General features: G+C 41.7%; 2 protein-coding genes across 2 annotated transcripts; both read right to left on the bottom strand.

Moving 5' to 3' along the window:
- Positions 1-10,857: 10,857 nt before the first annotated feature.
- Positions 10,858-12,820, bottom strand: LOC135429798 (bromodomain-containing protein DDB_G0280777). The gene is made up of 2 exons (XM_064684269.1): positions 11,483-12,820; positions 10,858-11,419 (listed from the first exon to the last, which is right to left on the bottom strand). Exons 1-2 carry the CDS (start codon positions 12,818-12,820, stop codon positions 10,997-10,999), a joined length of 1,761 nt encoding a protein of 586 aa, XP_064540339.1. The 3' UTR covers positions 10,858-10,996.
- A 6,844-nt stretch (positions 12,821-19,664) lies between these two features.
- On the bottom strand, positions 19,665-25,733 carry Br140 (bromodomain-containing protein 140). Its single transcript, XM_064684376.1, has 4 exons — positions 24,386-25,733; positions 23,067-24,325; positions 22,709-23,004; positions 19,665-22,285 (listed from the first exon to the last, which is right to left on the bottom strand). The coding sequence occupies exons 1-4, from the start codon at positions 25,479-25,481 to the stop codon at positions 20,593-20,595; spliced, it is 4,344 nt and encodes a 1,447-aa protein (XP_064540446.1). The 5' UTR covers positions 25,482-25,733; the 3' UTR covers positions 19,665-20,592.
- Between the last annotated feature and the right edge of the window lie 317 nt (positions 25,734-26,050).

Raw genomic sequence — 26,050 nt, 5'->3', positions numbered from 1 at the left:
TCCCTACATGGTAAGTAAAGGCTTTTCTAAAAGCATATCAAATTATATCTGGGAACAACTTTCAATGCAGGGCAAGCAGATTGTTAAGGATTTCTTCTGGGACGCAACAGATTTCTCGTTGCCTTTTCCCAGTGGGGACTACGCGGTGCTCCTAACTTGGATTATCGATAAGAAACCGCAGGCTTCAACGAATTTTTACTTTACGTTCCATCAGGATTTATCTAAGGACTAACATATCTTTATGTATATATTTGTGTATAATTTTTGGTACATTTGCTAATATGAAGACATTTTCTATTAAAATTAATTGTGTATTCGTTATATTTATTCAACAACTCTTCTTACATCAATCTTATAATAATTTATCTTATATCAATATTAAATTCAAGCAATGCCATTTACGAGACTTGAAATTAATCTTTCTTGAGCGAATAAAATACCCAAGCAACTATTTCTGTGATATTTGTGGAAATTCTCTTCAAAAAAACTTGGTATATATACATATATATATATATATAAATATATAACTAAGTAGCTGCAATTCGAAATGGTAGCCACTATTGAGCTTACGAATGTCATTTGCGATTCCAAAAATACAACTTTTTATGCTATTATATTATAATAGTATAATAGCTTGTGCTCTTTGAAATATACAAGTATTTAACCACAGCTATCAGTTCCGCCCTGATCCCCAATCAGTCAGTTTTTAATTGATATATATACTAATTTTACAAAAAAAAAAGGGAAACAAACATATCGGTATTTTTATAAAAAACTGAAATTATTTTTAAATACAGCTTGTATTCAATCATAGTTCATCGTATAAGTTTGTTATTGATCATCGATAACTCGTGTTGTTTCCAAGATATCGATACAGATCGATATCAAATATCTCTTCGATATCGATATCTCTTAGGTTTAAAGAGCTAGAGCTAGAGAATTTGACATGCAGCTTCTAATGGAGCATAAACTTATCATGCATATTTACATTTCTGATTACTTTAATGTAGTAGTAGTTCTATTGGTTAGGTCGACACAGGCATTTTATCATTCAAAAATGCTACTGTATATCCTTTGCCCATTAAATTGGAACAACTATGTTCTTTGAAGAAGGTTTAGGGTATCCCCAGTCGGGCACTCCCGTCAAGAGGACTCTTTTTTTATATGCCATTATTATTATAATTAGTATTATTATAATAATAGCCTTTCGAGTCAATTGAGAACACCAATTTTAGGGTCTTTCGCTCAGTGTACACATATATATAAATAAAATTTACATATATATATATATAGTGTACTACTTATATAAAGTAGCAGTCGGAATTCAACAGTTGGGACAATGAAGCCTACAGTAAAACAGACTATTTGCGCTATATTTGTGGCGGTGCTCGCCATAAAAACCGTGCATGTATTCAAATAATGTCTTTGGTAATTGGTGTCTTCTAATTCTACAAAATTCCAAAATTCCAGATGATAACCACCGTCAAGATGACCAATGTCATTTGCGAGTCCCAAAACAGAACTTGGGTCACCGTCAATTTGTGCCGGCTGCGTGCGATTAGTCGCAACAAGACAGTTTTCAACCTTGTCTTTAACATTCATTATCCAGCCCGATCGATTACCCTTGTTTGGCAGATGCACAAAAGGGAAAATGGATATAAGCCCTGGTTTGGTCAGTATACGATTGATTTCTGCGGGTTTCTGCGTAGGGCCAACCACCCTGTAATGAAAATGTTTTGGGATGAAATCAAGGACTATATTGACTTCAAACATCCGTGTCCCATGGAGGTGAGCGACAAAATAGTACTAAACGTTTTTATATGTAAAGTGTTTGATTATCCTCGCAGGGCACACTGACAGTAAAGGATTTCTTTTGGGACGCCAGAAATTTTTCGTTGCCTTATCCCACCGGGGACTACATGGTGCACCAATCTTGGCTTTTCGATAAGAAGCAGCAGTTTATTCTAAAACTTTACTTTACTTTCAATCAGGATATATTCAAAGATTTCAATCACTAATCAATGCATATTGCTGCCTCTTCCAAGCGTTGACTTTTCGCTGATTCTTACATCGGTTTTTGGTAAGAGGCCGCACTTTCAAAGAAATGTTTACTCTACATTCCAACAGGATATATTTAAAGTTTATATTTGTGTCTTCATATTTTATGTATGGTATGGTATTTAAATATAAAAACTCGATTTGCATTTCCAAACTTTGTCATAACTAAGTAGGTTCAATTCCAAATGGTAGCCACTGCTGGTTTTACGAATGTCAGAGCATAAATATACCCAAAAAGCTATGAAAATGATTTTGAAACTAATCGGACGGTAAACAAACAACTTTCATACAAAAGATTTCCGCAAATTTACCACTGTTGCGGGTGGAATTTCCCAAATCGCTGAAACACGTATTCATTAATTCTTATATAGAGCTAAGAAAATAAGTTTGAATCCAATCGGACAAAACTTAAAACATCATCTAAAAAATCGCACAAATGATTTTTCATATAGATCCCTTGAAATGAATTTAAGGGGGAAACGTCACCCACCAAATCTTCGCCCTCCATTTTCACCAAGGAGGGATGGATTTTCCAAAAAGTGCGAAACACCTCTCAAATGAATTTGAACAAAGATCTTTGAAAATGAGTTTGAGGCCGATCGGATGGTAAACAATAAAGTTGCATAAAAACGCGATTTTTCCACATTTGCGGGTGGAATTTCCCGAAACCCCGTCTTAACGTGCACCTCCATCACATAAGGTAACTACAGTGAAAATTTCAGCTTCCTAGCTCTTACGGTTTGGGCTGTGCATTGATCATCAGTTAGTCAGTCAATCAGTCAGTCAGTCAGTCAGTCAGTCAGTCAGTCAGGACAAACAGTTTTATATATAGAGATTATAATAGATTATATACAAGTATTTAATAACAGCCATCAGTTTCGCGCTGATCGCCAATCAGTCAGTTTTTAATTGATTTATATACTAATTTAACAAAAAAGACAAAAAAACATATCGGTATATTCATAAAATTACTTTTTATTTATGGAATTTTATAAAACTGAGATTTATTTTTAAATACGGCTTGTATTCAATCATAGTTCACCGAAAAAGTTTATTATCGATCATCGATAACTCGTGTCTAAGATATCGATACAAATCGATATCGAATTCCTGTTTTTTGAGCAAATCTCTTAGGTTTACAGAGCTAGAGCTAGAGAATTTGACATGCAGCTTCTAATAGAGTATAAACTGATTATGTATATTTCAATTTTTGGTAACTTTAATGCTTTTAAGATATGAGACGTCGACAATTAACATATTTCGATTGGTTAAAAGTGTTTCTTAGGTCTACACAGGCATTTTATCATTCAAAAATGCTACTGTATATCTTTTTACCCATTATATTGGAACAACTATGTTTTTAGTAGAAGGTTTAGGGTATCCCCTAGTCGGGCCCTCCCGTCAAGAGGACTCTTTTTTTGTATGCAATAATTATTATAATTAGTATTATATAATAAGAATTATTATAATAATAGCCTTTCGAGTTCAATTGAGAACACCAATTTTAGGGTCTTTCGCTCAGTGTACACATATATATAAAAAAAATTTATACATATATATAGTATACCAGATATAGTATCAGTCGGAATTCAACAGTTGGAACAATGAAGCCTACAGTAACACAGACTCTTTTCGCCATATTTGTGGGGCTGCTCTCCATAAGAACCACTCAGGTATTCAAATAATTTTGGTGTCTTCTAATGTGGTTTACAAAATTCCTAAATTCCAGATGATAACCACCGTCAAATTTACCAATCTTGTTTGCCAGTCCCAAAACACAACTTGGGTTACCTTTAATATGTGCCGACTGCGTGCGATTAGTCGCAACAAGACGGTTTTAAACATCAGCTTTAACATTCATTATCCAGCCCGATCGATTACCCTAGTTTGGCAGATGCACAAAAGGGAAAATGGATATAAGCCCTGGTTTGGTCAGTATACGATTGATTACTGCGCGTTTCTTAGAAGGGCCAATCACCCTGTAATGAAAATGCTTTGGAATGAAATCAAGGACTATATTAACTTTAATCGTCCGTGTCCCCTGCAGGTAAGCGACAAAATAATGAAGATAACTAAACATTTTTATATGTAAAGTGTTTTACTGATTTCATCTCTCCGCAGGGCCCATTGATAATAAAGGATTTATTTTGGGATGCCAGAAATTTTTCGTTGCCTTATCCCACTGGGGATTACATGCTGCAGCTTAATTTGTTTTTCGATAAAAAGGAGGCGTATTTCCTAAAAGTTTTTTTTACTTTCTATCAGGATCTATTAAAATTCCAGAACTAATCAATGAATATTGCTGCCTCTTCAAAGTATAGAAGCATTACTTTTTTATAGATTTATGATATGGAAATACCATCAATTATGTCAAAAAAAAACTATTATTATTGATTGTGCTATTAAATACATAATTATTAAATAGTTTTCGAGATTTGAATGACAACATTACAACATTATAAATATGTATGTTTCTCGATTAGTATGGAGTAGTATATTATGAAAGTTGAGACAATGAAAACAATAATAAAACTGACATTTGCTGTGATACTTGTTGCCGTGCTCTGCATAAAAACTGTTCAAGTATTCAACTATAAAATCTCGATAGCATTTGCCCAATAACTTGGTCCATTTGCAGATGGCAGCCACTGTTAAGTTCACGAATGCCATTTGTGATTCCAAAAATACAACTTGGGTTATCTTCGATCTGTGCCGGCTGCGTGCGATAAGTCGCAACAAGACTGTGCTGAACGTGTACACAAATATTCTTTATCCGGCCTATAATGTACAACTCAACTTTCAGATGCAGAAGAGGGCAAATGGATATAAGCCCTGGCTAGGCAAGCATACGGTTGACTACTGCGCGTTTATGCGCAAAGTCAACCATCCTGTTATCAAAATATATTATAATTTAATCAAGGACTTTACATCGTTCAACCATACGTGTCCCTTTGTGGTAGGCAGAGATAACTTTTAACCCAATCAATTATTTATATTTACGTCATCTATTTTCAATGCAGGGCAAGCAGATTGTTAAGGATTTCTTCTGGGACCCAACAGATTTCTTGTTGCCCTTTCCCAGCGGGGACTACGCCCTGCTCCTAACGTGGATGTTCGACAAGAGGCCGCAGGTTATAACGAAGTTTTACTTTACGTTCCGTCAGGATTTGTTCAAAGATTAATATTCATGCTAATATACTATTAAATCAGCTTGTGCACTTTAATATATATAAATGTTTGTTTACTTCTTATTATAGAAATCGTTGACGTATTTAAATGCAGAATTGAACCATTTGCAAGTCAGCAATTATATTTTACGAGCACAGACTCTGCGTTGATCAGCAATCAGTCTGTTTTCAATAAATATATAGGCAATTTGTATTAATTGTTGAACACAATTATTTTTTTTAATTTTTAGTATTTTGTAAAAATGAGTTATATTTTTAAAAACATTTTGTTTTCAATGATGCGACAGTTGAGACAATGAAGCCCGCAGTTTAGCAGACTCTTTTCGCTATATTTGTGGGACTGCTCTCCATAAAAACCGTTCAGGTATTCAAATAATATCAAGATATTATAAGTAGTATCTTATTATTTGATATAATAAATTCAAATTCCAGCTGATAGCTACCGTCAAATTTACCAATGTCATTTGCCAGTCCCAAAACACAACTTGGGTCACCTTCAATATGTGCCGACTACGTGCGATCAGTCGCAACAAGACAGTTGTTAACGTTAGCATTAACATACATTATCCAGCCCGATCGATTACCCTAGTTTGGCAGATGCAGAAAAGGGAAAATGGTTATAAGCCCTGGTTGGGTCAGTATACGATTGATTACTGCGCGTTTCTGCGTAGGGCCAATCACCCTGTAATGAAAATGTTTTGGGATGTAATCAAAGACTTTATAGACTTCAATCATCCCTGTCCCCTGGAGGTGAGCGACAAAATACTATAAGTCTAAAGAGTTTTTTTTTAAATTTAATCTCATCGCAGGGCAAACTGATAATTAAGGATTTCTTCTGGGATGCCAGAAATTTTTCGCTGCCTTTTCCCAGCGGGGATTACTCGCTACAGCTAACCTCGTTTTTCGATAAGAGGCAGCAGTATTTCCTAAAATTTTACTTTACTTTCCATCAGGACTTATTTAAAGAATAACTATTCGTGTTTGGGAGCAGCAGGGAAGAAGCGGTAGACAATGTCATTGAGAAAATTAAATCTAAATAAATATCATAATCTGCACATATATCAATATTTATACGAATACTCTTACAAGCATATCAGCTTTAACTATTATTATTGATTGTTTGCTGTTATGGCCGCACTATTTAATAACTTCGATGGTTTAATGACACAGTAATTATGATTTTGAGGTTTTATCCGATAGTTTGCATCCATGTTGTAGCAGTCATAATTCCACAGTTGAGACCATGCAGCCTACAGTAAAGCTGACTATTCAGGTAATATTTGTGGGGCTGCTCTCCATAAAAACCGTTCAGGTATTCAAATAATATATTTGCTAATTGTTATAGTTTGATAAACAAAATTCATATTCCAGATGATAGCCACCGTCAAATGGACCAATGTCATTTGCCAGTCCAAAAACACAACTTGGGTGACCTTCGATAAGTGCCGGCTGCGTGCGATCAGTCGCAATAAGACAGTTCTGAACATGGACATTAACATTCATTTGGATGTGAGTGACAAAACACTGCGGATAACTAATCAACTTTGTATTTATAGGGTTTTATTGAATTTATTTGCAGGGCTTACTGATAATAAAGGATTTGTTCTGTGACGTCCGAAATTTTTCGCTGCCCTTTCCCAGCGGGGACTACATGCTGCAGCTAACTTGGCTTTTTGATAAGAGGCAGCAGTATTTCCAAAAAATATACTTTACTTTCCATCAGGACTTATTTAAAGAATAACAAATTTGATTTGTGAGCAGCAGTAAAGAGCCGGTTCTCGACTAAAATGCTTGAAATAAACATCAAAATCATTATCTAAAAAAACTCAAGTAGTTTTTAAATGTAAGTACATTATAATATACCAGAGTGGATGCTCTGTAAGCACATTACTTCTATAACCCGAGCTTGAAATTCAATCAATAATTTGTATTGTTTAATAAGCAAAATGTTTACTGAATAGATAAGTTATATATGTGCTATATACGATCAGCTATGCATGAAACGTTGAGGCAATGAAACCTTCACTAAAAAAGCCTTTCTGTTACTTATAGAAGACATCTATGTTATATTATCTTCATATATCTAATAATTTTGTTAGACCCACGCACTTATCAGATGAAACAAGGGCGAGATGGACTATGGGGTAAGTGGAAGAGTCGACAATATCAAGATCAAAGATTGGCATATGCTCAAGGATTTTAACTGAGAAGCCAAGAATTTCATTCGATTTCTCTGTAGATGATCCTAAGTGACCCAATCTTTTGAGCTGCTGAACAACACAAATCCGGGCTCGTATTTCAGTGTATGATATAGTATTGTCTTATCCGAAGGCCATGGCTTTCAATTATCCTAATAGATGTTTACTTGTTCTTCTACCAGTTTTTGTTTATATATAGTTTTCCCACACGTGCTGTCATTATTAACTGATTGGTAATTGCGGCCAAAACAATTGTAATTCGAAGGCAATCAAATAGAATTGCCCAAATTTTATATTGTTAAACATTAGCAACTGTTCAAGCGATGCGAACTTTGGGTGCAAATCATTTGAAATCAATTTAAACACGCTGTCATTTTGGTTAAGACTCAACTGGGAGTCCACTTTCAGCTCGTGTACAGTAAATTTAAATCGTTACCCAACGGGTCGATGATTTTGAATCCCTAATTTCTTCCTATTTAATTGTAATTATTCATTTTATAATTAACTATCAATATTCCACAGTCTTCTTCTTTACATTTACTTTGCCTATTTATCCTTTAAATATTCCTAAATTATTCCTGTTAGACCTTTGGGCTTTTAACTGTTTTATTATAATGTTTTAATTACTTGGCTAAGCACTCGTAATGTGGGCTTTTTTTATTTAATAAGTAAATAAGTTCTCTAGTGAGGACTGCCCGACTTGCAGATATGTCTATATAGGATATTTAAGGATACAATTTTTACATGAATTTTGACCAAAAATAACGTTGTTAGATTTAGATGCCATATTGATCTAGAGGCCAAACCATGAACAAAAACCCAAACCAGATGGAGATCGGTTGAGTTTTGACCGAGTTATGGGACTGGGAAATTGCGACCTGTGTCTATATACATACATAGGATATTTGAGAGTACCATTTTTACTTGATTTTGGACCAAAAATAGCGTTGCCATAATTAGTTGCCGAATTGTTTTAGAGCCCAGACCATGAACAAAGAGCCAACCCTTGTAAAATTTGGATGAGATTTGGCCGAGTTATGGGGGTGGGAAATTTAGACCTATGTGTATATAGGATATTTTTGAGGATACCATTTGTGCATGAATTTCGACTAAAAATAATGTTGCCAGATTTAGATGCACGATTGATCTAGAGGCCAAACCATGAACAATGAGGCAAACCTCGTGGAAATCGGATGAGATTTGGCCGAGTTATGGGGTTGGGAAATTTTGGCCTATATATAGACCAGACTGTATATGTATATATATATTTATATATATGTGCTTCCTTCTGCCTGTTACACACAATTGCAAAAAGCCTTAACCCCCACATTTTTGCACATTTTCAATAGGTTCTAGGGTATAGGAAGCCAACATTATATCGATTGACATTTGCCAGACTGTAACTGAAACTGAAACTGAACCAGAAATGTAACTGCGCATTTGATGTGGCCAATGTCAGGAATATGGCCTGAAGGCCAACTTATCAGACGTAACCCCAATTCGGGCAGACAGCAGACAGGCGTATATTATTGTGCGTCCTCTTGCATCAGCCAATTTATCATTTGGGCCAATCGATGCGATTAGCAATCAAATTGGCATTTGATTAGCTCGTCCCGTGCGGCTGGAGTACAAAGTGCGGTTAAAAACTGTTGCAACAATTCGCCCCCGTCTTTAAATGGACTTAAATATTTTTGTAGGCGTGATTCACGCAGCATGTACTTTGCCCTCCAGAATGATGCAGACGTTGACAGGAAGTGGCCAATGCCTAATGACTGATAAGACTGATAGAATCTGTCTTATCAGTGAGTGCAGCCTCTTGCCGGATGTGTCTATGGCCATATATGGGCAGGTCTTACAGGTGGGCAACTCTCAGCAGAGTTAGTCATTAGCTGACAAGCACGCGCTTTGCTCGCCCCATTACTCATACGCCACGTAATCGCGGTGCTGCCTCTCTATCGCAGCCCAGTTAAATGATATGGCTGTGTGTGTGTGTGTGTGTGTGGGTGTTTTTTTTACCGTTCCATTGTTACGCTAGGTCAGTTAATAGCGGGGCTAGCTAGCGGGCAGAGTTTGAGATCTGGTCTATATGCTAATTGAATACAAATTGTAGGTGTCGATATATGCCGTCGCATAAGCATACGAAATTTATACGCTTCACGGTTTTTTTTCGGTTTTTTTTTCTCGGTTTTTTACCTGCCCCGCACGGTACGGTACGGCAAGTGCCGCAGCTCTATAACGGATCTTTTTTTCGCATCTCAATTGCATATGAGATACATCTGCTGGCTGCTCTAGTTACGCCTCAAGTTGCGCATTTTATGCGCATTTTGATCGGTTCGTGCCGCCGCCAAACTGGCGACAAATCCAAATCCCAATTTGCATGAGAACGTTCTATAACTGTTCATTGGGGCAACTTCCTTTGTCTGCGGCCAAATGATAAGAGGAAACAAATCACAAATTTATACCCGCAGGCTGACGAAGATTTAATGCACTTGCCAATTGTAGATATGGAGGTAATGGCAGTTATAGAGGTATATTAGGCAGGCATATATATGTCACATATATAAATGACAAATTTATACCCGCAGGCTGACGAAGATTTAATGCACTTGCTAAGGGCAGATTTAATGGCAGATATAGAGGTATATTAGGCAGGCATATGTATGTAACATATATGTGACATATACATATAAATGACAAATTTATACCTGGAGACTGTCGAAGATTTAATGCACTTGCTAAGGACAGATTTAATGGCAGATATAGAGGTAAAGGCAGATATAATGGTGGATATAGAGGTATATTAGGCAGGCATATGTGACATATATAAATGACAAATTTTTACCTGTAGTCTGACGAAAATTTAATGCACTCGCCCATGGCAGATATAGTGGCAGATATAGAGGTATATTAGGCAGGCATATATATGTGACATATATGTGACATATATGTGACATATAAAAATGACAAATTTATACCTGTAGGCTGACGAAAATTTAATGCACTTACCAATGGCAGATATAATCGCAGATATAATGGCAAATATAATGGCATATAGAGGTTATATATTCGGCAGATATATGTATGTATTTATTATCTTTTATGTGGTTCATCTTTCGCAGGACAACTTTATGTTATATACTGTTATATACATTTACCCAAGAAGCAGCAAGAGCAAGACCTCATGCCAAGTTTCAGCCAAATAATCCCAGCAGGAACTCGAAGCCCGAAAAAAAGAAAAACTTCAATTTCAAAATACAAAAAATGAAAATTTACTTTGATTTTTGCGTTGTTTCTCAACTGAATGCATTTAAAACTTACAAAAGTATTCGTGAATCGCCTAACGCTACAGGTGTACGAGTATGAGTACGAGCATGAGTACGAGCATGAGTATGAGTATATGAGTACGAGTATATGAGTATGTGAGTGCTTGTGTGAATGTGAATGGGTACGAGTTATTTAAGTCTAATGCATACAAATTGGAATTGAATTTTGATGAATTGTGCAAAAACTGAACAAAATATTCAAAGCGTGCGAATTGTTCGGCATCCGTGTTCAATGGGTACATGGTATCAGATTGGGATTCTTCTGATTGGCCAGACGCAGCTGCTCCAAGGCAATCTCGTGCGCTTTGAAGTGCTCGCGTGTCGCCTGCTCCAGTTCGCTGAGGCTGCTGGAGCTCTTTGTGGAGGTGGAGGAGGTGGAGGAGGAGGCGCTGGCACTGGAGGAGATGGAGTTGGCTGACAACTGCGAATTGCTGATGGTCTTCACTAGAGCCTGCGGCTGCTGGACGTAGCGCACCAGGAAGGGATTGTGCGCATGCTCGGCGAGCAGATAGGGCTCAGCGATGGGCACGGACGGACTGATGGGCTGACTTGGCTGGCCGGACTGAATGCGCAGGAAGAAGCCATTCTGGACCTGTTGCTGCTGCGCGATATGCTGAGGCTGTGCGGGCTGCGGCTGTGCCGGTGCCGACGTCTGGGCAATGAACTTGAGGCTGCTGCTCGGCTGCTCCGCGGGCGTCGGCTCGAACGTGTTGGCGATCTTCAGCTGCTGCTGCAGTTCCAGGCGCTCGGCTTGCAGGCGCTGCGACTCCTCGAGCCGTTCGCTTTCGATGCGCTGCTGTTCCTGCTGCTGCAGTGCCAGGCGCTCGGCATCGAGCAGGCGCTGCTCCTCCATCAGGCGCTGCAGCTCGCGCTGACGCTCCAGCTCCAGCAGTCTGAGCTCCTCGCGACGCTCCTGCTCCAGTTCGCGCTCCGCATCCCGATCGCGTTCCTCGTAGCGTATTTTGTCCGAAATGTCAGCGACTTTATCCTCGGCCTTCAGCTTGGTTAGGCTCAGCTGCTGAATCTGCTGCTCATGCGCCTTGATGCTCTGAACGTAGCCGGCGGAGAGTGGAATGGCGGCCTTTACGGCGGCCTGTGGCTCATAGGGTGCTGCAATGGATTCCTGCTGGGGCTGTGCCTGTGCCTCGGCCGCTTGGCGTAGAATTACCTCGTTATATTGCTTCAGGTGCTCCTCACGGGCGCGTTTCACCTCGGGCGTCTCCTCGACGGGCTGCGGCGCCTGCTGCTGCTGCTGCTGCTCAATGGGCTGAACGGGTCTGCTCTTGACGAGCTGCTCCTGAATCTGTTGCTCTGCGGGCTGCTGCTGCTGCTGCTGTTGCTGCAGTGCCTCGTTGTAGCGCTTCAGATGCTCCTCGCGGGCGCGCTGCACCTCGGCTGTCTCCTGCACAGGCTGGGGTGAGTTCTGCGGCTCGGCATTGTTGGAGATTTGCTTGATCTGCGGCTGCTTCTCCCAGCTGGCGGCAACGGGCAGTGGAATCATGGACTTCAACTGGATGACGGCATCCTGCGACGCCTGCGGCACCGCGGACTCAGCTTGCAGCACCTGCAGACGCGCCTCGTTCCAGATGCGCAGATGCTCGTCACGGGCGCGCTGCACCTCCGGATTGAGACCGGGCACCGCATCAAAGGCGTTCGTCTTGATGATCTGCTCCAGCGGCTCGTACTGCGCCAGCATATTGGCCGACGGCTGTTTGCCCTCGGCGCGCAGGCGCTCCAGCTCCGCGCGCAAAGCATTATAGCGCTGCTCGCACCAGGCGCGGAAGAGGGCCAAATGCTGCTGTTGCTGCTCCAGCTGATCCTGCGCCTTCACCTGCTGATCAATGCTGCGTATGCCGTAGAGTGGTTCCGGATAATTGAAGGCAACCAGACGCTCGGCGCCCGTGTTGTCCAGATACCGCATATAGCCCTGGGCCAATTGGCTCTGAACGGGAAACTCGCCGCGCGCCGGCGCATAGGACAGCAGATTGTTGCGGTAGCCAATGGAATGGGCGTGCGCGCCCAGCGCCAGGAGACTGAGCAACAGCAGATGCATCTTGCTGGATATTGAGTACCTGATCGGTTTGCTATATATGTATATATAGAGTAAACGTTGACTGGTAGGACTTTTGGCACAAACAAACCAAAACTTCGCTACAACTTCGGTGACTACTCGAGGAAGACTGTTGCGGTTCTCGGCTCAGGTCTGGGCCTTTTATAGTCGACGCTTTGGGTTTCTGTGGCAAAGAACCAGGCAAATAGCCAGACGCTGTCCTTGAGCTGACCCTGTTCGGTCGGTTTGAGGATGCGCCAATAAATATTTTCTTAACCCAGGTCCACGACGCGCCACGACGCGCCACAACTCAGATATCACATCTCAGCTTCCAGGTCTCAGTTTCGCGTGCTGCTTATCTCTCCCTGCCTGCCTGCCCGCTGTGTGTTCTGGCAGTTAATTGTCAGCCCCATCCTGTTGTCGCATCCAGTTGGTTCTGCCGTTATGCAGCCCGTTCCCATTCACTAGCCGCTGCCTCAAGGTCGAGCCTGGTATATTTTTAGTCCAGCCGCTGTCAATGTTATGGACCAATGCATAAATTATTTACCGCAAAGGGCAGACAGCTGGCCGGCTCGAACCCGGATCGATTTATCAACCGCCCCCTCGCCCGCCATATATGTACATTCATATGCCCTTTGGCATCCCTACTTAAGTGCGACTGACATTTGTCAAAATATCAATTGACTATACAGAGATGCAACCCATTCCCATTCCCATTCGCCAGCTGGAGACCCAAATATGGCGTGCACTTATTTTTAGCCGGAACTGTTGTACAGTCGCCGCCTGGACGCGCCTGTATGACGGCAAATGCGATGCGACTGGACATGAACCTGGCTTGGCATCAAGTTTGAGAGAGGGGAGAGGTGGGAGAGAGGGGGGTGCAGAAATTGGCAGAGGGCTCAACCGGTTGCCAGCATTTGCGGCATTTAATAATAAATTCAAGTTAATTTCAGTCGGCGCCGTTATATGGCCAATTCACAGACTTATATGCCATACGCACACACATACATACATACATGCATGCCATGCCATAGCAGTAAGTCATACATATATGTATATATATATATATATTTATATGTATGCAAGGAAATTCACCAAAAGTGTAATAAAACAATAAATAAATATGCAAATTAAATTATTGACTCAGGAATGTCTGAAAATCAATTGGAAACTTTTTTTTTTTGTTTGCGGCTTTTTTAGTGTGTGTAAAAGTTTTTGTTAATGCGCGATTTCAAGGCAGCTGCCGTTGACAGCAGCTGTTAACTGCAATTTTGACATGCAGTAATAATAATAATTATTATAATTTATTTAATTGTTATTATAGCCAAAAGAGGCTCGCTTTACTAAGTATTATAATACGCATAAGCAATATATATATATACACACATATTAATGAGTACATTTCTTACTTGTATTGGAATTCTCACTAGAGGTGCGAATTTAGACACCTTTTGGGTTTATTAGATTAGATTAGGTGTAAGGCGTAAATATTGTTACATTTGGCTCAAGATATTGCTATACAAATGTGTATTAATTGTGCTTGTATAACAGCATAAGCACAGCAAAAAGTCACATGAAGTGGCAATAAAAAAAATATATATATTTTCTTTTTTTTTAATAAATCAAGAACTGGCCTATTATAAAATATATAAAATATTATTTCAAATTTTAGGCAATACAAATGACATAAAATTCACAACTTGCCAAAAGAAAAATGTCTAATTAATTATTTCAAAAATGAATTTTACTCTTAAAATTATTTATATCATTTTTAAACAACAAAACTAAACAAACTAACAAATTTTGCATTTTTAATTTTTGGCAGTTTTTTTTTTTGATAAAAAATGTCTAATTAATTATTAAAATATATTAATTTTGGTCATAAAATTAATTATAAAATTTGTAATAAATGCAGCTAACTAATTATGAAGCTTAAAATTAGAAGATAAAAGAAATGTCTAATTAATTATCTACAAAAATTAATTTCAGTCTAAAAATCAATTATATAAATTTTAATTAATCCAGCTGGCAAATTACGAAGTGTTTATTTAACTGTTATTTTTTATTGGAAAAAATAATGTCTAATTAATTGTTTAAAAAATTAAAGTCAACTATAACATTTTAAAGGGATGTAGCTAACAAATTATGAAGTGTAAATTAAAGAGAATTTTTCCCTTAGATAAATAAAATGTCTAGTTAATTATTTGCAAAAAATACTTTTAGTCTAAAAGCTATTTCTATAATTTTTAATTAATTTAGCTAACAAATTGTGAACTGTAAATTTAGCAGATTTTTTAATTGTATTTGCGATTGATAATTAGGAAGATTTCTTTGAAGAAAACGAAAATATTTATTTTCCATCCATTATTACAGCTAGCGGAGTACGGACTCAATGCAGCCATACCTTCCCCCCCCCCCCCCTTCCTTGCCTAAACTGCAAGATCAAGCATTCGAGGGAAAGCCATGTAGAGCATTTAACACTCGATGAGACATGCAAGGGACAATCCCAGGCTAAGCTGCTCATCACATGCCGCACGTATTGGCACTTATTGTCACAAGGCGCCGGCTCTTAACACTTTCCAGTGAAAAAGCTGACAAGGCAAGGGCAAGCATTGTAATACCCCTTAGTACACGCATGTGTACAGCTTTTACAGCTCAAGAGAGAAATAATACCTCTTCTTTTTTTTGGGTCACTTTCACGAGAAGATTTCATAACCGGGCAGCGGCATTGCGAAACGCTTTAGAAATCTTGTTGCCAAGCGTTAAGCGTCTAGTATTGATATTATTTATAGGCATTTTGTATACGAACTGACCACAGTCACGCCGGCAGCGACGCCGACAGCGACGCCGGCAGCGACGTCACATGAGCGCCAGTGTCTGGACCCGGGAACAGATGCCGAGCTGCCAGTCAATTTTTGTTTTATTTATTTATTATTATTATTTCTTTCTTTTTTTTCGTCTACTTGCGTCAGGCGCGCAATTTATTTTAATTTTTCTGTTGTCCACGCGCTCTAATAAAAATAATAAAAATCCAAATCGAAACGGAGGCACGTCCAGTTTAATTAGAGCAGCGGTTACTGGGTCCCGAGCACGTTATTCCTTATCTTATCGGGCGAATAAAGCACTTCGATTAGCCGGGCTGTGAGTGTGTGTGTGTGTGTGTGTGTGTGCGCTCCGGCAAATGTACGATGTGTGCACGGCTACAGGTGTTAATTACATTTAATTAACGCACGCATCCGATTCCTTAAGATGTCTGCCCGAAAAAAACCACGCCATAAATGCCAGAAAGGAGGAACAACTTTTTTTGTGACATTTTCAGATGCTTTTCCTGTTGCCGTCGTAGCAGCTTGCAAGGCAAATTACAACAACAATACAGCCTTCCCCCCCTCCGCCTTTTTTTTACTCATAGCAACCAATTTATGTAAATAATTTCGGGCGAATTTCGCGACAAGGCAAAAAGCTAATGGCCAATAAACGTACTTGAACCGGGCCGATTTCAAAAATTCCGAAATATACAAAAAAAAAAGCTTTTTTAATGCGGCTCGCTTCGTTTGACCACGTTGTTTGCATCACGTGCGACCAAAGCGAAATATTAGTGATTACGCATATTTTATAAGCAGAGTCGAAAAAAAAACCCAGTCTCCGCTTTAGACCCAGTGCCAAGTTCCAGTTTCGGGCCACATTCGGGCCCGACGTCATAGTGCGGAACTTTGAGCGCTGCAGCTGCGTGCAAATTAATTTAAAAATTCAATTCAAAAGCGTCGCTGCCCTCCGGCCACCCCCCCATTATTAACTCAATTCAATAAAAAAAAAACAAACGGACTCTAGTCGTGTGCGTTGCGACCCGATAAATACCCTGTAGCTCGTTAGGCGAGGCTCTAAAGTAACCTAAGGTATCTTTATCTTCTCGAGCGTATAACCTGACCCTTTATAAATGGCCTTTTTCTATAGATACATATATAGATACATATATAGATACATATATAGATACATATAGAGATACATATAGAGATACATATAGAGATACATATATATATACATATATAGATACATATATAGATACATATATAGATACATATATAGATACATATGGAGATACACATATAGATACATATATAGATACATATATAGATACATATATAGATACATATATAGATGCATATATAGATACATCTTTATCTATCTTCAGCTAAGCTAAAATTGAAGCTGCCTTTTAACTACTTTTCCTCTGCCCTGTTACTTATACGCACCGCATGCCTCATATACCCTTTTCCAGCGCAATTATTTAATTAGTACAGGGTATGCATAACATTTACAAACTGCGCTTCAATGAAATACATTTTGTGAATGGTTAAAAAAGTCGCGTCAGCAAAAATGTTTTCCCGCAAATGATTTATTGGTCAAAAAGCCCAAAAAATTTGCTAAGCTGCTTATTTGGGATTTAACTGCGAGCTAAAAGTGGCCAATAAATGGAAGTGCTGCCGGCGGGGTGGAAGGGGGAAGGGGGAAGGGGGTTAATAAGTTGTCTTACAAAGCCATAATTAAACATTTTCATATTTTTGCTCAGCTCGGAATTTGTTTTGCTTGGCTTTGTTTTTAAAAATAAATATGTATATATATATAGATATTTTTAAAAACAAAGCTCAGCTCCAATTTTGGGCTCGATTTCAACGCCAAGGCCAGATATTTTCATGCACAAAATATTCTTTTTATAAACTTTCGATAAAGCTTTTGTTAGTGCCGGGGCTGCCGCCATGGTAGTATTTACGTCATTTGTTGAAATCTCTTGAAATTTATTTGGATACCAAAAATTTGACAAGAAACTCGTTTCGCGCGGGCCAACTGGGAAATCCACAGAAAAACAACACTCCAATTGGCCCGGGCCCGGCTTGACTTGACTTGACTTGGCTGCTGGCCAGTGGCAAATGTTTTCTCAGTTCCGTTTCATGTTCAAGCGTACAAGCAATTACTAAATAAATACATCAATTAGAGCGCCAACGCACGGTGACCTACACGACGCCAAGCACCGAGCACTTGTCAAGTGCAGCTGCGATACACTGACAAAAAAAATATTGGGTCCATAACTTTTCCGAAGTTACACTATTGTGACTATAACTTTGTCCCTCAACATTCGCTTGGCAGAGATCAAAAGGCACCGATCGAAATATAAAACATGAAAAAAAAAGAATATCTCTCTATGTAGCGAATATTATAATAAAGTCAAGCTCAGAAGATCTCTTGACCAAACTCTGCCAAAAAAAAGTTTCATTATACTCCACATCGGACTTCCATAAAATGCGGCTCCTATTCAAACAGTCGACTGTAAATAAAGCTTTGCTATAAAAACACCTTTAAGCCCTAAGTCTAAGAGTTAATTGTAATAAAATAATTGTTTTTGCATATTATGCTGTTGCCCCTAAAACTTCACTTAATACATCAACTAACTCTCTAGCTAAACAGTTACAGCATTTAAATACTTAGCTTAAATTTTAACAAATTGAGTTTTATCTGTTTGGCTCACTTGTCAGGTTCGGAAGGAGTATATATATATATATTTTTTATTTTTTAAGATCTCTACGAATAAGAGCTTCATTATGCTCTGCATATACTCTATATCAGACATCTATAAAATGTGGCTCCTATTTAGCACCTTCAAGCCATAAGTCTAAGAGTTAAATGGTTCGTACCTTCTAGTTTTTTACCTATTATGCTGTTGCCCCTAAAACCCCACTCAATGTCTAAATTACCTCACTAGTTAAGCAATTGCAGCCTCTAAATGCTTGGGGTTAAATGTTAACAAATTGGGTTTAATCTGTTTCGCTCAGTGCAGTTAACAGTCAACATCAATAAGCTTCAATCGCAGACAGTCGCTAAATGAATTTGCATTTGTAATTAAGGCCATGTGGAGGAGAGCTGGCATATTTTGGGGCGATTCTATGAGTTTTGCATTGAATTGAGTTGTCTATGCTCGGGCAGACGCTCACCTGTTGCCCGATCAATCAGATTTAGAGTCGCGCTCGACAAATGCGACCTCAGCGAATACGATTTAATAATAATTTGCCAGCCTAAACGCGTAATTAATGACGCGTTTCTTGTCTTCGCTTACAAATATATTAAACATGTTTATTATCTCGTTTTTTTCTCTTTGTTTTTTTTCTTTCAATTACGCATATAACTGCGCCCGTCGCGCCACCTGTCCAATCTGTCAACTGTTTCGGATCTGCTCGCTTCCAATACTCGAATTTATTTCTTATTTTTCTTATATTTTGTGCTCTTTTAATTTGACAATTTAATTGGCTTAAAGTCAATTATTGTGACGCGAATCGCGTGTGCCTCTCAAACTGGCCCAGTGGCTGTCTAACTGTGGTGTGAATAATTAAACGAGAGGAGTTTAAATGCCCTTATTACAGAAATATATTACGTAAACTCATAATAATCAACTAGGATCTTCAATTTGTAGATGGAAGATATAGTTATCTGATATTCATCCCTTATGTTTTGTATTAAGTGGAGCTTACTTAAATTGGATTTTCTTTAAGAAGAAAAAAATTAAAATAATTCTCAATCTCTTACTCTTACTTAAATATATTAGTTGCTAATATAGCAACATCTCAAGAAATAAAACAAATTTCAAGCAAAAGCTGACTTTTTGACCGATTGTTCCTATGGAAGCTATATGATATAGTGCACCATTTCAACCGGGTCTCTTCTATGTACTTCCTTTAACTATAACTAGCATCTGTACCAAGTTTCATTAATATATGTCAGCTGAGAGTCCAGTTCATAGAGATAGTTTAACATGTCTCTATGTCAATTAACAAATCGTTAATTAACAAATCGTTGGCCATTTGTTTAAAACATTTATTTTCTGCATTTACTTTACCGTTAAATTTAAACAATATTCAATCTTGTTATGGGCAACTACTACAATAACTTAATTTTCTACGCTTGACGCTTAATTCTAATAATTTGCATTAATTACACAGCGTAATTATAATAATAATAATAATAATCATCATCATCATCATCATCGTAATACATCGTAATAATAATCAAACTTTTGCATATTTGTTCATATGGAAATTAAAAACGGAACACAATAAACACACACACATACGCACAAATACAGACACGCACATACACACACAGATATACACACACACACACACATATACAATTTAATGCTATTTGTAAATGTTTTGTTTTTGTGTTTTTTTGTTTTTCTGTTTGTTTTTTCTTTTTACACCTTTTTTCAAATTTGTCGCTTAACTAATTATATTTTGTTTGTTTTTTGCGGCTTAAAACTATTTAACTTAAACATTGATTTGATTTTTATTTGAAACGTCTTGAGGTTATAAATTCCATTTTGTTGTTGTTGTTTCTGTTGTTGTTGTTGTTGTTGCAAAGGATTTTTGAAATATATTTTACAAAAATTGAACTAAGTATCGAAATATTTAATAATTTTGTTGCTTGCATTTTCTCTCGCTTTAAATAAACAAAAAAAAAACACAACAACAACACTTGCAGTGTAAAATTGGAAAGTTGCGAAAAGTGAAGAAAATTCAACGAAATACACTTATGGAGGGCACCTTCTCAGTAACAATACAGTAGCATCAGCCAGCCGTCCAGCTCCCAGGCTGGTCCATTTCGAGAACTAAATATATATTTATATGGAGCTATACATAATTAGAGAAATTAGAGCATACACGGGTTGTGATTACAAGGCGGGGGCGCATTTAACATTTAACATTTAAATGCAATTGGGCAAACAGATTTCACATAATGGGATCGGGGCCCTGGCCCTCTAGATCGGATACCTGGCTCTGGTAGTGCAACGCATCCTGATACGCCTTCTTGACGGCCTTGCGCTCCGCGGGCTTGCGTGACTCGACGAGCTTCTGCTGATCCAGCTGCTTGTCTATGCCCAGTATGTCCAGCTTGTTGGCCGGCAGCCATTGCCAGGTGCGCTTCACATCGAAAAAGAGGACCAGAAAGACGACATCGTCGAGGCAATTCTGTCGCAGCGCCAGCACATCCGTTGGTGGCGCCGGCAACGGCACACCATTGTACACAAAACCCTTGGGCGTCTTGGGATCGAGTATGAGGGCCGGATACCAGGGATAGCCACGGCATTTGGCCCAAACCAGCTGCAGTGGCTCCAGCGACGCCTTCTGGCTGCTGTTGTTGTGCCGCACATGCACCTCGCCGGCGGCGGCGGCGGCGGCGGCGGCAGTGCCCGTCTCCTCCAGCTCGTGGTGCGGCTTGCTCTTGTTGTTATTCGTTAGGGTGGTGTTGCTGGTGGCTGTGGTGGTGCTTCGTCTCGCCTTTATGCTATTTACAAGCGGCGACGCATTGGGCGTGGCCGAGCGCAGTTTACCCGCCTTGCGCAGCAGGGGTGGCGGCGTCGCCGTGGAGCTGGTCGATTCGCTGAGATTGCTGCGCCGCTTGCCTCTGCCACGGACAGCCGCCATCGCGCCGCCACGTCCCTGCAGCGGCGTTGGTGTGCTGCGTGTGACACGCTGTTTGCCCACGGCATTCGCATCCAGCAGGTCGGCGCTGTTTGGCCCCTCCTCGTCGTCGTCGTCGTCATCGTCCTCCTCGTCGTCATCGTCGCTGTCGGAGCTGCTGTCGCTGCTGCTGATAGCCATGTTGCCATTGCCCTGAGCATTGTTCAGGCTCGCGTGCTGCAGATCCATGGCATCTGTGGTGCACTCTTCCTGCGAGTCATCGCGCATAGCATTCGCCTTCGTGCTATCCGAGTCGCCCTCCTCGCTGTGCGCATCCCCATCGCTCGCCTCATCGGTGTCAAAATCCGAACAGCTGCCGGACATGCTGAAGTCGGAGCAGCTGCTGCACGGACTGCTCGACTGGGAGGGCCCATCGTCGCTTTCGCTAACGTCCCGCTGATTGTTCCCTCGGTACACACGAAAGCTGTCTGGAATGCGCTCAAAGGGCAGTGGATCCGCTGGCGCCAACGCAGGTATTGACGGGGCCGTTGTTGTCGACGGCGTCGTTGCCGCCGCCGCCGCCGCCGCTGCTGCTGCTGCTGCTGCAGCCGCTGGATTCGGTGACTTCTTTGGTGACGTCGAAGGCAAACGGCGATAGCGCGCCGGCCGCTTAGGCGACTTGGACAGCCCCAGGCCCGCGCCCAGGCTTAGGCTCAGCTTGTTGCTTATGGACAGCGCGTTGGAGGTTAGACTGGCGCCGGCTGCTCCCACTCCGGCGGCGCTTGTGCTGTTGTGTGCCAACGAAAAGCTGCTGGGCGTGGGCGTGGCACTGGCAGCAAGCGATGCATTCAGCGTGCTGGAGGCGGCGGTGGCTGCGGTTGTGGTGGAGCTGGAGCTGGCGCTGGTCGATTGTGTGCTAGATGACTGAGAATTGTGGTGCTCTTCCTTGACAGGCGTCGTCAGGGGCTCCGATGGGCGCTTGAGTGCCGCCTGCGCCTTGCGCGTCAAGAGAATGGCCGTTCTGGAAGAGTTGAGAGGTGAATAAGTGAGATTTTATGACTTTCGAGATACCCTTTAAATGTGTTTTAGCGGGTTTAGTAAACTATTCGGATAAATAACAAATTCAATGACCTATTCTTAGTATAATTAATTGTTTAAGTTTTCTCATTTCTGATTCATTTAAATCCAGTTCTTTTTTTGTATGCTTGCAGCATCTTCATTTTGTAAACAACCCAAGAAAAACCCCGAATACCCAATAATCTCTGAACTAAACCGCCTTGGTTATTCACCGCCCAAGATTCCACTGTACTTCCCCAATGCTTTAATTTACTTCTCGGGAAGTCCAATTCGGTTTCAAATACATATCCGATATAGCACACGCTGGACAAGCTGGGCAGACAGACAAGAAAGCTGATATGCCCCACGTATAAATAGCGAAACCCACCTTCGATTAATGCCCACGGGTGAGCTGCTATTGTTGAGACTCTTGACTGGACTGCAGGGCGGCGTTTGGGTCATATGGGTGGTGTCCTTGCTGGCGCCATCGTCGGCCATTGAATCATCATCGGAGTCATCCTCGTCGTCATCATCATCATCGTGCTGCTGCGCCGGCAGCTCCTGCGATTCGTCCAGATCCATGGCGCTGCTATTGAGACGTTTGCGCGTTCGCTTCTTGGAGGGTTTAAGGCGCGTCTCCTCATTGTCATCGTCGCTTTGGGAGTGCGCATGCGAAGAGTATCGCTGCAAAGGATTGCAATTCAATAAATAATTAATTATGCGACCCCCAAAGCTCGACTACTTACCGCTGCAAAGCGCGCCTTTTGCAGAGATTTGCGCATGCGATTGATTTCCAGGCGGATTTGCTTAATCTTCTTGGTGCGATAGCTGGGATTCTTGAGCACCTGCGACTTGTCGGCCAGTATGAGCAGCTTTTGTACCACATCCTCGCTGGGCGGCATCGCCAGCAGCTGTCGCAGCTCCTGCTCCACCTCACCCTCCACATGATCCACATTAGCGCGATGGCCGCGCTCCAGTAATCCGTCCCGCTGTAGTTCCTTGCGCAGCTGCACGAACAGCGGCGCCGCCTGGTCGCGCATGCGTATCCCAGCCCGATAGAATACCGTATCCTTGTTATTGTACGCCAGACAATTCTGTATCATCAGATCAAAGTCCGCCTCCAGCTGCTCCAGTTTAGTGTACTTGCAATCCTTGAGCTTCGTGCGCATGGTGCCCAAATCCATGGGCTGCTTCACAATATCCATATAGTCGGGCACCTCGCTGGTGTCCACCGGCTCCCGGAATATCTCCATGGTGTCGCGTGTCTCCAGCGCATCCAGCAGCTTGCCCAATGCCGACTCCAGGGGATTTAGCTGCAGCATGACCACCTCCTCGGAGATCTTAACAAATGCCACCTTGAGCTTCTCACGCTTGCGCACCAGCTCGCAGAGTAGACGCGCCCGTTCCAGATCCTGCCGCAAACACTGCCAGTACTTGAGCTGCCGGTACAGCTCCTTCGTGTCCGGTGAGCCCTCGATGCCATTGCGCTGGATGACGCCATGATTGTTGCCCTGACTCTGCAGCCGACGCAGCAGCGGCACCCCGTTCCGATAATGCCGCTTTAACGTCCAGTAGGCAATGATGCGATCAAGGAACTCCTTTTTCTTCTGCATGTGCACCATGGCCGCGATCTCGTGCACACGATCCGGCGGTATTGTCGGTATCAGCACTACCGGCGCCGTTGAGCGTTTCTTGGCCAGCGCTTTGCGCGCCTCGCGCATTTTCATGCGCGTGTCCTCGAAGTCCGGGACGTTCGTCTTTAGCTTTGCATCTGCGGGCGTATGTGCGTGACAGTAGGCGAACTTCTGCACATGCATAGAGCTATCGTTGTGGCCATCCTTGACCGTGTCCATGGTCATATAGAGGCCCGCCTGTTGCGCACAGGTCACATGGAAGGCGGCATAGCAGCTGTTGCGATGGCACTGAATACACGCTCCCAGACCCTTCTCCTTGCACACATAGCAGGTGAGGCGCCAGCGCGCAGCCGGTATGGTCTCGATAGAATCTGGCATGAATTAAAGCAAATGTAAAACACAAGGTCTTCCAACTTAGACGAACAGCTTACCAATTGGCTCCAGGAACACTGTGTTGGCAAAGCGCACCTCTGGTATCCACAGCGCACATACCACATGCGCCCACTGGCCGTGATCCGTTTGCTTGAACGCGCCGCCGGCATTGGGACAGAGCACACAGTTAACCGCCTTGCTGGGCGATTGGAGGCAGCGCCGGCACAGCCACTGGCCCTCCGGTATATAGGGCACGCCGTAGCAGTCCTGATGCACCGCCAGGTTGCACATGTCGCAGAAGAGTATCACGTTCGTGTTCTGGCATTCGCCATCCAAGCAAATGCAGCACACCGCATCGTCATCCACCTCGACGCCAGTGGGCGTGCCGTTAGCCGCTGCCTGGAAATGAGATTCCTTTTCGAGGCGATCCATTAGCAGCTCCATGGTATCAATGCTGACCGCATTGAGATTTTGCTGGGCGCGCAGCTCATTCATGTGCTCCAGCCAAGCGGAATCCTCCTCATCCACATCGTATTCAATCTCGCCATCCAGCTCCTCGGCAGACTTCTCAATGAAGCGATAGTAGGCCAAGGGCCTGGGCGGCGCATCAGGCACATTGTAGTCATCGATTTCGCAGACATTCGCAACGGGCACCTGCACCTGTGCCCACGCAGCGTTCTCCTCCAGCGGCGGCGCATCCGCATTCAATATACAGCCGCGCTCCACAAGCTCGGCAAACTCATCATCATCGACCATTGGCAGCGGATCATCAATGCCGAGCCGTACACTCTTGCCATCGATGTTAAAGGTGACCGTGCCCTCGTGCTCGTTGTAGGAGACCAAGGACTCAGGATTTGTGGTGGTTCTGCCATTTCCGCAGCCGTTTTCGCCCTCGGAATTGCCACCGCCGCCACTGCCGTTGTCTTTGGGCGTTGAGTGGAGCGCGCGAGATGAGCGCGCCCTTTTTCGATTCGGCTTGAGAACTGGCGTCAGGGGCTGCGGATTGTCGTGGTCGTAGTTGGTAAGATGGCCCTGCAGGCCAACAAGTGTTTTATAGCTGCGATCACAGTCGCGCACCGGGCAGGCGAACGGCGGCTGGGACTGTTTTGATTTCACACCTTTGCAGTACTCCACGACATCAAAGTCGAGTCCCATTGCTGCGTGTGTGTTGCGGTATACGCGTTGGTATTGGGTTACTGGTGACAAGTGTCTGTGTACGGTGTGCAGTTTCTCATATATACATCTTATTGTTGTTAACGCAACGCGCGCGGTTCGCTTGTTTACCTAGTAATTACAAATTTTTCGCTGGCTTGCGAATTTCTGGCGAATTTTAACAATGTATTTGAGTATTTTGCAGCACCGGTTGGGCCCAGCATGCCTGCTAACTAGCTAACAACACTGAACAAAACATTCGATATACTCGATTTGTGCACATCGTATACAAAAATATGACCTAAACTGCGTAATTAGAATAATACAAATAATTCCAATCTTTTAAACAGTTTTAACTTAGTTGCTTACGCTGCAAGCAAGTTGATAAAATAGCCTTTGCTTGTGCTTATGTTTTGTGTTTTGCAACACTCTAAATAAGAGCAGCTGCAACGAGCACATTTGCTATAAACAAAGCTGCCGGTAAATATATGACAATTTATTAAATAAAAACAATTGATTTGTACTGCAAGCACATTTCTAATAATAAATAAGCTTAAAATACTCAGTAAATA

Source organism: Drosophila montana, unplaced genomic scaffold (genome assembly GCF_035044405.1).
Source record: "Drosophila montana isolate Dmon_TW-CO22-7 unplaced genomic scaffold, ASM3504440v1 contig_2716_1, whole genome shotgun sequence".
NCBI lineage: Eukaryota > Metazoa > Arthropoda > Insecta > Diptera > Drosophilidae > Drosophila > Drosophila montana.
The sequence above is the reverse complement of the archived record's forward strand: the minus strand, read 5'-3'. Positions and strand labels throughout refer to the sequence as shown.

Bases quoted from the DNA above. Each gene is read 5' to 3' on its own strand.
- LOC135429798 (XM_064684269.1), bottom strand. From the start codon at position 12,820: ATGCATCTGCTGTTGCTCAGTCTCCTGGCGCTGGGCGCGCACGCCCAT. The intron at 11,420-11,482 runs GCCAACACGTTC...TTCATTGCCCAG, and splicing joins TGCAGCAGCAGCTGAAGATC to ACGTCGGCACCGGCACAGCC.
- Br140 (XM_064684376.1), bottom strand. From the start codon at position 25,481: ATGGGACTCGACTTTGATGTCGTGGAGTACTGCAAAGGTGTGAAATCA. The intron at 24,326-24,385 runs GTAAGCTGTTCG...AATTCATGCCAG, and splicing joins AGTGTTCCTGGAGCCAATTG to ATTCTATCGAGACCATACCG. The intron at 23,005-23,066 runs GTAAGTAGTCGA...AATCCTTTGCAG, and splicing joins AAAAGGCGCGCTTTGCAGCG to CGATACTCTTCGCATGCGCA.